This window comes from Oryzias melastigma, linkage group LG17, assembly GCF_002922805.2.
Source record: "Oryzias melastigma strain HK-1 linkage group LG17, ASM292280v2, whole genome shotgun sequence".
In the NCBI taxonomy this organism is placed as follows: Eukaryota; Metazoa; Chordata; class Actinopteri; order Beloniformes; family Adrianichthyidae; genus Oryzias; species Oryzias melastigma.
The window spans coordinates 8,959,175-8,972,079 of record NC_050528.1 but is presented as its reverse complement, the minus strand read 5'-3'; the positions used below and the strand labels follow the sequence as shown (position 1 = coordinate 8,972,079).

At 38.4% G+C, this 12,905-nt stretch overlaps 1 protein-coding gene across 8 annotated transcripts in view; it reads left to right on the top strand.

Annotated features, from left to right (window-relative positions):
• kmt2cb (lysine (K)-specific methyltransferase 2Cb) overlaps positions 1-12,905 on the top strand; it is an 83,637-nt gene that overhangs the window by 26,349 nt on the left and 44,383 nt on the right. For 7 of the 8 annotated variants that reach the window (XM_024274427.2, XM_024274435.2, XM_024274434.2 and 4 more), the window contains exons 7-16: positions 425-534; positions 646-755; positions 1,623-1,785; positions 1,869-2,040; positions 3,861-3,975; positions 6,240-6,415; positions 6,507-6,865; positions 8,576-8,653; positions 8,759-9,474; positions 12,761-12,880. In XM_024274427.2, the coding sequence (XP_024130195.1) occupies positions 425-534; positions 646-755; positions 1,623-1,785; positions 1,869-2,040; positions 3,861-3,975; positions 6,240-6,415; positions 6,507-6,865; positions 8,576-8,653; positions 8,759-9,474; positions 12,761-12,880 (2,119 nt within the window). The remainder of the gene's footprint in view (positions 1-424; positions 535-645; positions 756-1,622; positions 1,786-1,868; positions 2,041-3,860; positions 3,976-6,239; positions 6,416-6,506; positions 6,866-8,575; positions 8,654-8,758; positions 9,475-12,760; positions 12,881-12,905) is intronic. The other variant, XM_024274432.2, reaches the window with a different exon arrangement.

Genomic DNA, 12,905 nt, shown 5'->3' with positions numbered 1-12,905 from the left:
CAGGGCCTCAATCACACACATCCACTCTCACATTCACACCTAGGGGCAATTTAGAGTCACCAATTAACATATGAAGCATGTTTTTGGACGGTGGGAGGAAGCCGGAGTCCCCGGTGAAAACCCACGCATGCACGGGGAGAACATGCAAACTCCACACAGAAAGGTCCCAGCCGGGATTTGAACCGGGGCCTTCTCGCTGTGAGGCAAGAGCGCTAACCACTGCGCCACCGTGCAGCCCCAGTTTGAGCTACTGGGAATTAAATATTTTGAACAGATTTTTATGAAAGAATCATCAACTTCTTGTTCAATCAAAAATCTTTGCGTTTTATTCCTTCACCTGATTTTTAAAAAGCATATTGGTTCCCTTATACTGTGTGTCTATGCTCTTACTTGTATAATTTCACCATGTTTTTTGTCCTTTCAGTGGGTCTGAGAGCTGCAAAGCGGAACCGGACCCCGCCAGTCGATTCTGGGATGAGCTCTCTTACGTCGGCCTTCCAAAAGATCTTGAAGTCCAGTCTCTCTTCGAGTCAGGTAAGACTCTCTTTTTGGGTACAAAATAAATCCTCAAATTGTGTATTTTTATTGAATGCAAAATCCATTTTGACATGTTTAATCAAAAGTCATTATGATCTGAAATTTCAGGGCAATGTTGGGCACACGAGAGTTGTGCCTTGTGGTCCGACGGTGTTTGTAAGGGTGAGGGACAATCTCTGCTTAATGTGGACAGAGCCATTGACTCAGGGAGCACAAAGGTGAGTCGGTCACTTCCATCCCCAAATTACAAGGTGTTAACCACTGTTATAAGATCTTATTGATTTACCATTTTCTCGATGTAATACAGCAGCTAAATAGGGCTGTCAACAATAAAAACAAAAAGAAAATGAGGCAGCGACAATACATAATTAGCATTGTTATTTTTTATTTTTTGGTCTTTTTAAATTATTACCATAACCACCAGCCATATTTGGCTAGATAATCTAGATTATGTGCAGAAAGTTTAAGGATTCGTTTTAATTCAAGTCCTTTATGAAGGTAAAGAACCCACTAATCTTCCAGGTGCGCCATCATTCTCTATCTTTAAAAAAAGGACTAATAACTGACTAAATGTTGTCGCCTCAATCCATTGATGTAGCCACGGTCGTTTGCGAATCCCCTCTCCCCAAAGAGGCTCCATGAATGTGAGCAACACGGAGATGCTTCAGTGAAGCATAGAAAAGCAGTCGGATTGGGCTGACTGGTAAAGGTCGACAAGGCAGAGTGGATCTTTCAGCTGTGAAATAGAAAAGGTCACATCACTCAACAGGGCTGAGCTCCCATGGTAGCATGCCTCCTAGTGGAGGCCGAGGTGATGCTCACGGCTCTCGGTCATTTTTGCAACCTGTCAGTCATACAGGCGAACAGAATTTGTATTTTTATATGAGAAACTTGAAAAATAGGAATATTATTAGGTTATTTAGGGGGCTTTAAGTTCATGAAATGTTCTGATTTCTGAGCTGAGAACCTACAGTGAGGGTAAAACGCAACAGAATTAGTTATTTATAAAATGTTGATCACAGATTAAGATGTTTTATGGCTCTTTTTTTCAATTAAATTGTTGACGTGGAGTTTTTTCTCTACAGCACTGTGCATACTGTAAGCGCCTTGGAGCATCCATTAAGTGCTGTGCTGAAGGATGTGCTCAACTCTACCATTACCCCTGTGCGGGGGCAGCCGGGACTTTTCAGGATATTAGGAGTTTATCGCTCCTCTGCCCAGATCACATTGAAGTGGCAATTCATAAATGTATGTTTTTTAATTCTAATATAGTAAAATTGAAGACATAAAAGTCCATTTCCCCACTGATCCTTTCATTTTCCGTCCCTCAGTTGTAGATGATGTAAATTGTGTGCTGTGCGACAGTCCGGGGGACCTACTAGACCAACTCTTCTGCACAAGTTGTGGTCTGCATTACCATGGGATGTGCCTGGACATGGCTGTTACTCCTCTAAGAAGGGCAGGTTGGCAATGCCCTGAGTGCAAAGTCTGCCAGACATGCAAGTGAGTCGCATTAACCACCCACCTACAAATATAAAAAAAGTCCCATAGCAAAACTTCCTCTGCTCGTTTTTGTCTTTCATTTGTCGTCCCACGTAATTTCTGCATCCCTTACAGGCATTCCTACCGCTGGTTTGTTTACCTCTGTGGTTTGTGAGAAGCTAGCTAAAAGTTGTACCCCTAAGCCTAAAATTGTAACCTCCGACCTTTGTTTAAAGTGTAACCTCTTTTTTTTTTTTTTTTTTTTTTTACCATAGGCAAATGAGTGGCTGAAATTTGTACACAATATAAGTTAATCAATTTGTAAGTGTAAAAACCCAGGGCTCTGTTTGGATTGAATTAAAATATGAAAATGTTCACCACCATGAAGTAATACATGATTAAGATGAAGCAAAAAAAAATCTTAATCATCTAAACTACATGTGTCAAGGCCCAGGGGCCGGATCCGGCCCTCTGGGTAATAATATCGGCTCTCAAGATCATTTTGTTTTATTGGTAATAACAGCCCGATGTTATCTTGTGCTCATTTCTAACTTGCATAATTTTGACAAAATATATTTTTATGGAGAGTAAAATATTGAAAGTTATTTAAATGTATTTATTCTGGAATAATATTCCTGCTGTTTTATTATTCATAATTATGTTAAAAAGTTACGGTTTTTAATGTTTTAAAAATTGTCATTCTGCTAGCAGTTTGGACTGTGTTGACATTTACTAAGATTTTTTAGGTCGTTTTGGAGTTTCACTAATATTTCAGCTACATGCTAGCTGTTTTGGCTAGTTTAGGGTTTTTTTTTTTTCCAGTTTTTAAGATATTTTGAAGTTTTGCTATTTTTTTCAGCAACATGCTAGCTGTTTTGGATATCTTAAGTTTTTTAGGATAATTTAGCATTAGCTAATATTATAGCTGGCTATCAGCTTTAGCTATCCATTTCACCATTGGCCAAATTCAGCTTATAGCATTTACACTAGCATTATTGCAGGTAATGCTATATATCTAATTCATAATTATGTAGAAAGCTACAGTTTTAAAGTTTTAAAAGTTTAGCTTTGGAGTGTTTAATAAATGTGTATCCTGCTCGGCCCGCAACCTTAAGTATGTTTTAAATTTTGACCTCCTGCGCGACTGAGTTTGACAGATGCCTGAACATCTGTCATATCGTACTTTTTTCTGCTGTGGATGTTGTTAATTTATTGATTTATTTATGTTTTGATTAGCTTACCACTATTGTTAGACTAAAAAATAGCATTTCAATCTTTTTTATTATTATTATTCTTGTGAAAAATGTATAAATCAACCAAATCAAACAAACAAAAAGTGAAAAAGAATTACACCTATAAGCCAATGGATATGGAAGAAGGAGCAAACCCCTCAGAATAGTAAAAATGTAAACACATAATAACATCTTTCAGTTTATTTACCGTCGATCAGGCCCACAGTAAAAACTTTTGTAGATTATTTTCTTGACCTGTTAGGTTAAAATGTCGTTGTAGCCCAAATTAACTTGAGGTGTTGCAAAGTGAACTGTATAATAAAAATCTATGCATCACATGCATGAGTGGTTAATCAATTTATAGATCAAAGTGTGTCAGCACTTGCAAATTTATGTAAATGAAAACAATTCTATGAAGTCGCATTAAAACAACAGATATTTTAGCTGAGTAAAAGAATTGGTGCCAGTGAGAAGAGTAAATTGTCTTTATAAATGTCACACATCCGAGTTTCTTCATTTATATGAGATGCATTCTGCAAAACTGTTGTTTTCACAGGAATATTAAGAATCCTCCTAAGTCTTACTCTGCACAACCTTGTTCTCTTATAGGAACCATGGAGATGACACTAAAATGCTGGTTTGTGATATGTGTGACAAAGGCTACCACACCTTCTGTCTCCAGCCGGCAATGGAATCTCTTCCCACAAATGGATGGAGATGTAAGGTAGGGACGGTCTTAGTGGTCCAGACTGTCTATCATTGGGATTTGGAAAAAGATTTTTGGACGTTTCTGTATTTTAAGGTGTTCGTTTTGTGATTTCAGTGTGTTAATTAAAACATCATTAAGTGAAACTGATGTTTATTTTTATATTTCCAATAAAAATACTTCAGATTATTTTTTATTCATGGTAATTTGTGCATAGGGAGATATTTGACTTCTTATGCTATTTGATTAAAATTTTAACAGTTACTTTTGGTCTTAAAGACCCACTCCCATCATCTTCTGAGCTTCGTTAGTGTTCACAGTGGTCTTTTAATTATGATTATGCAGATTTTAAATGAAATAAAAGAAAAAAAAATCATTTTCTAGGACATGCAGTAGTTTCTGCAGAACAGTAATTGTTCTCTGAGTTGTGGGCAAGATTATTGGCATCGGGCAACCCCGCCCCCCTTCCCCTCGCCTTTGCTGAGAGCTCAGAGCAGGGAGCTTCTGGCTTGCCAATCGTATTTTCTGTGTTATGAATAAGCTGTTTTCGTCTGCTCCAGATTGACAACAATTTGAATACTCAGAAATGCAACTTTGATCTTAGTTTTCTTAATATATGTCTGTCATTGTCACTGTCAAAGTGCCACAAAAACATGTTAATTTTCATCAGAGTGAATCTTAAAATCATGACATAAAATATCCTTAGCTTTCCAAAATAGGTTCCATAAGGTTATTTAATTGATAGAGACAATGTACATTAATAGAAATCTATTCAGAGAGTGATAAATGTAAATAAACCAGATTATAGTAATGAGGCTAATTTGCATCTGTAGTCCGCTGGCAGGTACACAAGAAAACGGTGAACAGAATAAAGAATCTCACAATACAGAGAAAAGAAAAGCAGTAGAAAATACAATAGATGATTTTTAAATGTAGGACATAAGATCACGATAAAAGTATTTGATAACAAGATGAGAGAAATAAAAAAAAAAATCTAAAGAAAAACATCACAGGAAGATGCCGTTCTAATGGGTTAAAAATCAATGATTTCTGCACTGGTTTACTTTCAGCCACTGTTTAAGGGGCGTTTTGAAAGTCTGTAACATTGGACATTCTCTAACAAAAGGAGGGAGATTGGTCCAAAATATACTGGTCTTCACAGAAAGAGCCTTTTGTCCAAATGCTGTTTTTCTGTAGGGGACATCACAGTCACATGTAGAGGCAGCTCTGGTCTTAAGAGCACTGAGAGTCTTTTCGCTTGAAAAAATCAGACATTGGAGGTGGGGCGAGTCCTTGTAACACTTTGTACAATAAACTAAGACTTAAAATGATCAAACTTAATAATTATACTTTTTCTTTAAAAACTGCAAGAATGAAATAAGTCATTTTCAATCGTAAACCTTCAATAATTTTTTAATAAAACGATTCTGTAATTTTAAAAGTGTTGACACCTGTCACCGACCAACACACAATTTTCATTGTGTGAAAAAAAAATCATAGAATGCTAGAATTGTCTAACTGTGCCAAGTGTTATAAAAAAAGCTATATTTGTTTGAAATTGTTTAGGGTGAGTTATTTTGACATAGCTTTTGAAACTTCAAGTGCCAAGATACTTACATTTGTAAGCAGTTTCTAGTTCGTGTCCCTCCACAGACACACCTGATTTCTTGATGTCCAACAGCCTCTTTGTAAACGTCAAACAGACACTTTTTTTGTATTAAATTGTAGATGAGTGTTATAGAAACACCCATTTAACTGAATTATGACTTCACTGAGGCTTCTTGAATATTTTTTGCATGAGTAAAAATGACAGCATCATCGGCGTACATTTAAAATGCACCATTATCACAGGAGTTTGGGAGAGAATTTATGTACATCGAAAATAACAGGGGCCCAAATATTGAACCTTGAGGTACACCAACAGAAACGTCTGATGAAAAGTTAAAGTACATCGATTTAGACAGAAGAATTTCTCAAATCTAGAAATACGGCACTAATGCGAACGTTGGTGTCTGACATCTGTATGGTTTAAATGGTCAAATTTAAGTTGTGCCACTCCCCTTTTGCTAAACTTTATCATGAAATATTGCTGTCAATATTATCTCCTATATTTAGCATAAAATAAGAGGCATTTAATCAAGAATATAGCTTTAATTGTGTAACTCTTGACCAGCATATGTAAGCATCATACACTATATTATGTCAGCCAGTTATTACTAGACCTTTTCTAAAGTAAACTGCCGTATATGTGGTCATTTAAAGCCATCACTTTGTACCCTCAGAACTGCAGAGTATGCATCCAGTGTGGAACACGAACCAGTGGACATTGGCACCACAACAGCCTGCTGTGTGAGAACTGTTTCCAAAACCAGGATCCTGCTCTCTGCTGCTCGATGTGTTCTTGTATCCTGGACCCAGAGCATCACAAAGACTTACTGTTTTGTCAGACTTGTAAGAGGTAAGATTGTTGGTAATTTGATCTCATTTCTGGACACCTTTTGAAAAGAATACATAACCGATCCCCGCAAACACCTTTGCTCTCCATTCAGATGGTTACACCTGGAGTGTGAGCGTCAGAACAGCGGCCAAGCAGAAATCAACCCAAGAGAGGACTATGTTTGTTTTAACTGCAGGTCTCCTGCTGCAGAGCAGGCTCTACAGACAGAGGATATGGACCTTGGCCCAGAGCTCAGGCTTCAGCCAGCCTCCATGCACACAGACTCTGAGACTGGCCTACAGCTGGCTGAAAAGCACACAGACCCCGAAACTGGCAACCAGCTGCCCCCTGAAATGCACAATGACCCCAAACCGGAATTAGTTACTGTTCCATTGCACTCTGATCCAAAGCCTGTTCAGGCCACCGTCCAGGAGGAGGAGGCGGAGCTACCCGCATCAGACCAGAAGCCTGGTAGGTTCTAAAATAACACTCATCCACCTACTAAAATGTCTTCATGTGAGTTGATGCTGGATATCTCTTAAATGATGGAAATAGGATTATTTTTTATAAAATGTCAAGTACATAAATAAATAGATTTTGAGATTGAAAAGTACTTGAAATAATCAAAATGATTACAAAGCTCTTAACAGATTTTGCAAGATATCTTAATGAAATAATTCATTCAGTTCAAAAATTGATAATTTTATATAATAAATGGGCAGCCCCTGATTACTTGAAACTCCTGATGTACTTATGGTTCCTCTAATCAGGGGTTGGTGCACGATTGTTTACTAATGAGCTTCTGGTGTTGCGTTGAAACCTCTGCGTGTGCCTTAAAAATGAGCTTCACCAGCAGTAAAGGGAAAAGCAAAATTCTGTGAAGGGAATGCCGTTGGCTGAAACACTCCCCACTCTCGTCTGCCCACTCAGCTCACTCTAGACAATGGATAGTAGTAACATGATGGTGGCTATGTCACAGATTGCTCGTCTGCTAACCTGCCTTGGAGAGAATGCTGATCATTTCTCACTGTACTCAACAAAAATGCCCGCTGGGTTCTCTTCATTTATGCTCTTCTTTGTTTGTGGTTGCTTGCTGTTCAGGAATATTGACAAAGTAATTGATTCCACGCTTTGCTTTATGATGTATCGAGTGTTTTGGGGGGTTTATGCTAAGCACTTTATTAGACTAGCACCTCTTGAAGTTTGATTTTAAGTTGTTTTTTTAAGCCAGACTTGATTCTAATTACACCTTAAATATAGTCTTGGACTCATTCTGCTCTAGATATAGAAAGGAGAGAATTTATAGATGGCCGTGCGAGTTCAGCTCGGTCAATAGCTGATGGCAAGCAATGGTCACAAGCGCATCTCCCTAATTGACTTTCTGGCATGTGCACCGGATGAGCACCTGCAAGCTGCACAGTCATAAGCCCAGAGCACACAGATCCTGAGACGCTGGTTGTCATGGTTACCCCCTTCCCTGGCAGAGTTGCATAGCAGGTGCATGTGTGTATCAGGATCAGGGTGACATGGGAACTTGTGGATTGAAATGGTGGGCATCTCCTTAAGACTGGGCTGTCTGTACTGTCAGGGGCTGTCTGGCAGAATATTGGCTGGAAGTGTGGATTCCTGATAGCTGTGAATGACTGCTTCTATTCATTGGAGTCAAATTCAACCCATTGATGTTTTTGATACGAACCCAAATGGAGAGGAACACATTAATACAACTGCATAGAAAAACAGGGTAGTAAACATTACATTAACATTATAATGTGGCTCCTAATCTAAGCTTTTGTTGTTAATTGAACCGTGTTGGTTTCCTGTTGTTTGTTATCTCTGTCCTATGGAAGTTAGCCGTCCTATTTGTCTACGTTATCTGGTAGTTAAAAGGTAGTTGTTATTAAAGATGCCTCAAAAAAGCAAACAGTGCATTACCCCATTGAACTAAATCGTGGGGTAAGCTTTATTATTGCATCTCCACTACATAACATCAGGTCTAAGTTTAAAGTGTCAAATGCAGATTATGCTACATTTAAGATGGACTTATTATTTGCAGTTTTATTTTATAATTATTATTATTTGATTTAAACCTTTATTATTGCTGCATCAAGCAAAAGTATATTAAACAAGGAAAATGAAAACAACTGTTTAACTTTACTTTTAATGTGCCTTTTTTTAAAACAGCATCTCATGGAACAGACTTTGTCCAAATGCAGGACACTGAACCTTCTGTCAAAGAAATTCCAGTAGAATCTCCACCAGGTTTGTACATCTCACCTTTTTTAGGGCATGAATTGTGCTGATAATGCAAGAGAGATCCACAGTTTCCTGATTGCTTTTTTCCCCCTTTTTATGTACTTTTAACAGAATCTAAACCAGCAGTCGGGATCCTGCTCTTGTCTGAAGAAAGTCCTGTGTCTTCATCAAATCAGAGCCAGGAGCCTCTTCCAGTCCACCAGGCTGTGGAGGCCAAAGAGGCACAGGATGTATCGTTTCAAATCAAACCAGCACATACAGAAGCCTGCCCTTCTGAGGGCATGGTTAACCCTAGCACAAAGGATTTTAAGGCCATTATTTCACCCACCAAAGAACAGAGTACTACACAAGTAACTTATGTGGACCAAACAATGGAAGTCGCACTACCCCAGCCTTCAAGTGTGGATCTAACAGGGGCTTCTTTCTTGGAAACTGCCCCGACTGAGCTGAAGAAAAGAACTGAGATTCCGTTTCACATAACCCTCCTAGAGACTGTTAAGCCCTCATCCTCAAGGACTTCAGCCGACATGGACACTACACTGGAAATCAAACCAAATTTGTCATTTAACAGCTCGTCGTTGGAGGAGAAGCCAATCAAGTCGTCTGTAGAAAGATTAGTTGAAATGGTTTCCTCTTCTCACTCCTCCGCTTTGACTCGAATGGCCCCTCTCAAAGAGGCCCCCCAGGCCCAGATACTGCCCTTGCTGGGTGACGGCAGCAGTGGGATACCTACAACAACCCTTGTTCCGTTTACCCCAAAAATTGGTATGGGAAAGCCAGCCATCACAAAGAGGAAGTTTTCTCCTGGAAGACCGCGAGTCAAACAGGTAAAAAGCTTATTCTATCTTATTTCATGCCCGTGTGGTTCATAAGGGGATTGAAGCTTGCTATGCTATGTATTCGTGAGTGTAACAGGGTTAGTTTAAGCCGTGTCTGGAGTTTAAGACATCTTTGAAAATATTTTAAACTTTTGCTGGTGAGGTTTCACTTCATTGTTCATTCTGGGGAATAACATGATGCAAATAATTTTCTTTCCCGTATGGCTGTGAACAATTAATTGTTTTTCCTCATAATGTCGATCCAGATCTTCTTGGAGTCCTAAAACTTTTCTGCAGAAATCATCTTTAATAATCCAAAATGCTTTAGACTCATTTTAATTGAGGGAATTTGCTCCATTTCACCCAACGCATAATCATCAATCTGTTCTCATTCATGTTAACTCAAAAACATGTCGCCACATTATCTTAACAAGGATGATCCTTCGTTATCTATTTACATTGATAATGTGACAAGCAAGTCATTTCAAATGTTGAATGTCCAGATTCTCAGTATAAGGAATAATCTGTAGTTAGAAATTAGTTTGTCCGAAGAAAAAAATCTAATTTGATGACTTCACTAGAGATGGGATTGGCATAGTGAATATGAAACGAATAGTAGAATATTGTGGTTCACCACTTATCATTTTACTTAGAATGCTTTGCTGTGACATTTTTGAAATCTAAGTTTGTGGATTTTGGACTTGAACCTTGATGGAACAGTTATCTGTTTGAGAAGTTTTCTTGGGAACGCTCATCTGTTGGAGAGGTTTTCTTTGGTATTCAAAAGAGTTGGGATCTGTTACTGGTGGTTGTCATAGTGAGCCATAGACATTGTTTTCTCAGTATTGTCAAGTTTGTGTAATAACAGTTCTTTAAGGAACAGTCATTGTTGACATAGCTGCTAAAAAAGGCCAAATCAAAACGCTACTCCTTTGACTATGGCCTAACCTGAATTCTCCCCCTACCCCTATATTTAGCCCTCCAAATGGAGAGTTTTGGAAAAATACTGTCTTCAAATTCAGACGTTACTAACCCTTGATGACTTCATCAATAGTCGCCAACGCTCAGAAAATACATAACGTGAGTTTTATAACTTTAAAAAGTCGTGGTAAAGCAAGAAGTCATTGTTTACATAAAAATGTAAACTTCTAGATCACAGCACACCCACGTGAAGAAATGGTTTTCTCCTCTTCCTTCCGGCGAAGAGATTCGCTTCCTAAAGTCCCTATCCCGTTCCCTTAAAAAATGTATCTTGGGCACCACTACCCCTCCAAATGCCCCTACAATTGGAGGGGTAGAGTGAAGCCGTAGGGGTAGGGAAAAATTTGGATTCGGCACATATGTAAGAACTGGACAGAGTGAATGTGATGTCATCAGCAAAGTCCAAGTCTGTGATGGTGAAAAAGCCAGTTCAGCTGCCATTTTTTTCTTGCTATGTTTGGAACCCAACGTCGTAAGTAAGCAGGGATTGGTCCTAGTTGGTCAGAGTCAATGTTTCTATGGTAACCAGTTTTGCCAGTCAGGAATGAGCGTTGCTGGAAGTCCACACCCCTACCACTTGAAAGCAGGCTACACAAAAATCTGAAAATGTTCGATATGGGGTCCAGAAAGCGCCACATGCTCGGGCATCTGGGTGGCTGGTTTAGAACTTGAATTACTTGGACTACAGAAAATATTTCATGAAAAAACATGCTAAAATCAGGTACTAGAGCAAGAATGGTTATTCTGATAAATATGACTGAGTAAAAGCTGTTCCTTTATCAATTGAAGTTTGAGTTTTTGGCTTCTTGGAGCCTGCTGGCACTTCCTGTTTGGAATACGAGGTGGGAGGGGTCACTCAGTCCAGTTCTTTTATATAGTCGGTGGTTATGCATTTAGAAGGGGACACTGTGGGCATACTCCTTCATCTTCTGCTTACTCTGATGTGTCACTCTGGACCTCTAGTGAATCTGGAATCGTTATTTTTACATAGTCAAAGTCCAACTGTTAATAGGAAGCATTTATCACATAATAACATAAATATTGCATGGAAACTACTGTACTGCTTTTACAATTGAATTACTTTATCTATTAGCCTGGTTTAATCAAACGAGAAGCACTTTTCTTGGAATTCTGATTTCCTAATAAAGTATAGTCATGAGGACGACAAAATAGTTTTTACTAGGGGTGTAGTGATTCATTTTACAATATCGATTCATATCATAATTTGTAGTTGCTGATATTTTTTTTATAATCCAATTCAAACCGATTCACTGATGTAAAGTTGATCGAGGACACCTTTTGCCAAAAATTCAAGCAGTGGGATTTTAGAGATAAATACCTGGTACTAGACGGTAAAGGGGAAGTTTTCCAGATTCCTTGTTTTAATTGAGAGATAATCTAGTGTAAATTAAGTATGTGTACAAACAAACAATAATTAATGGCAAATCCATTAACATTTTAGTTTCATACAGTTGGTTTTCAAATCAAAATAATACAAACAGAACATTAACCACACTGTATGGTAATGTCTTTGCGAAATTCACATTGGACTGTGATGATGGTTGATCATTTTTTACTGCCATCATGTGTGTTGTCTGCTTTGATGACTGCTGGTCCTTTTTATGTTGTAGTAAAATAAACTTGCTGTTCCTCAATCCAAATATCTTCCAATATGGATTATAATCGATTTGTTATGTTGTGACAATTTTATAATGGTAAAGGTCAATTCAATTAACGACTTCCTACAATGACTTGGTTGGATTGTAGGAATAGAAATCGACTAATTAATTCATTGATTGTCACACCCCTAGTTTTTACAATGATATGCTATGTTTACCCAAGTAGCTTTCTTTTTAACCTCAACATTCTCTTGGCTGATGTGCTTGTTTTGACACTTCATAATTGTATTTTTTTAATTCTTTTTATGTTTCAACCTGCGCAAATGTTTGTGTAAAAACTAGTGATTTCCTTTACTACTCTTTTAAAGTGACATGATGCCCTGAGTACTGCATGCATTCATCTGCTTTGAAAAAGCCTCATGGTTTGATGATTCTTAAAGTGGCTGCATGATAAAATTAATTCAAACGTATTCATAATAATATAAGCTTTTCTTATGACGCATCAACTGCTCTCTGGGTCCATTGCTTTCAAAAGTCAAAAAAATCCTGAATGACTTCATTAGAAGCTCACCACATTTTTCTAACATCTTTCTTTGTATGTTTTGGTTTTTTTGCTGGCTTTGTTTTTAAGTTGCTGCATTTTGTCACCCTCCCTACCTCTCTCTCACCTTCTCACCCATCCTTCCCTACCTTAGGGTGCATGGAGCCCTCATAGCAGTGTGAGCTCACCCTTGTCCTGGTCGTCAGACCAGCCAGAGGGTTGGGACCCAAAGACCAGGCAGCCTTCATACAGCCCCGGCTGGAGCATCAGAGTGGTAAATACAGTGGCTCACGAGAAGT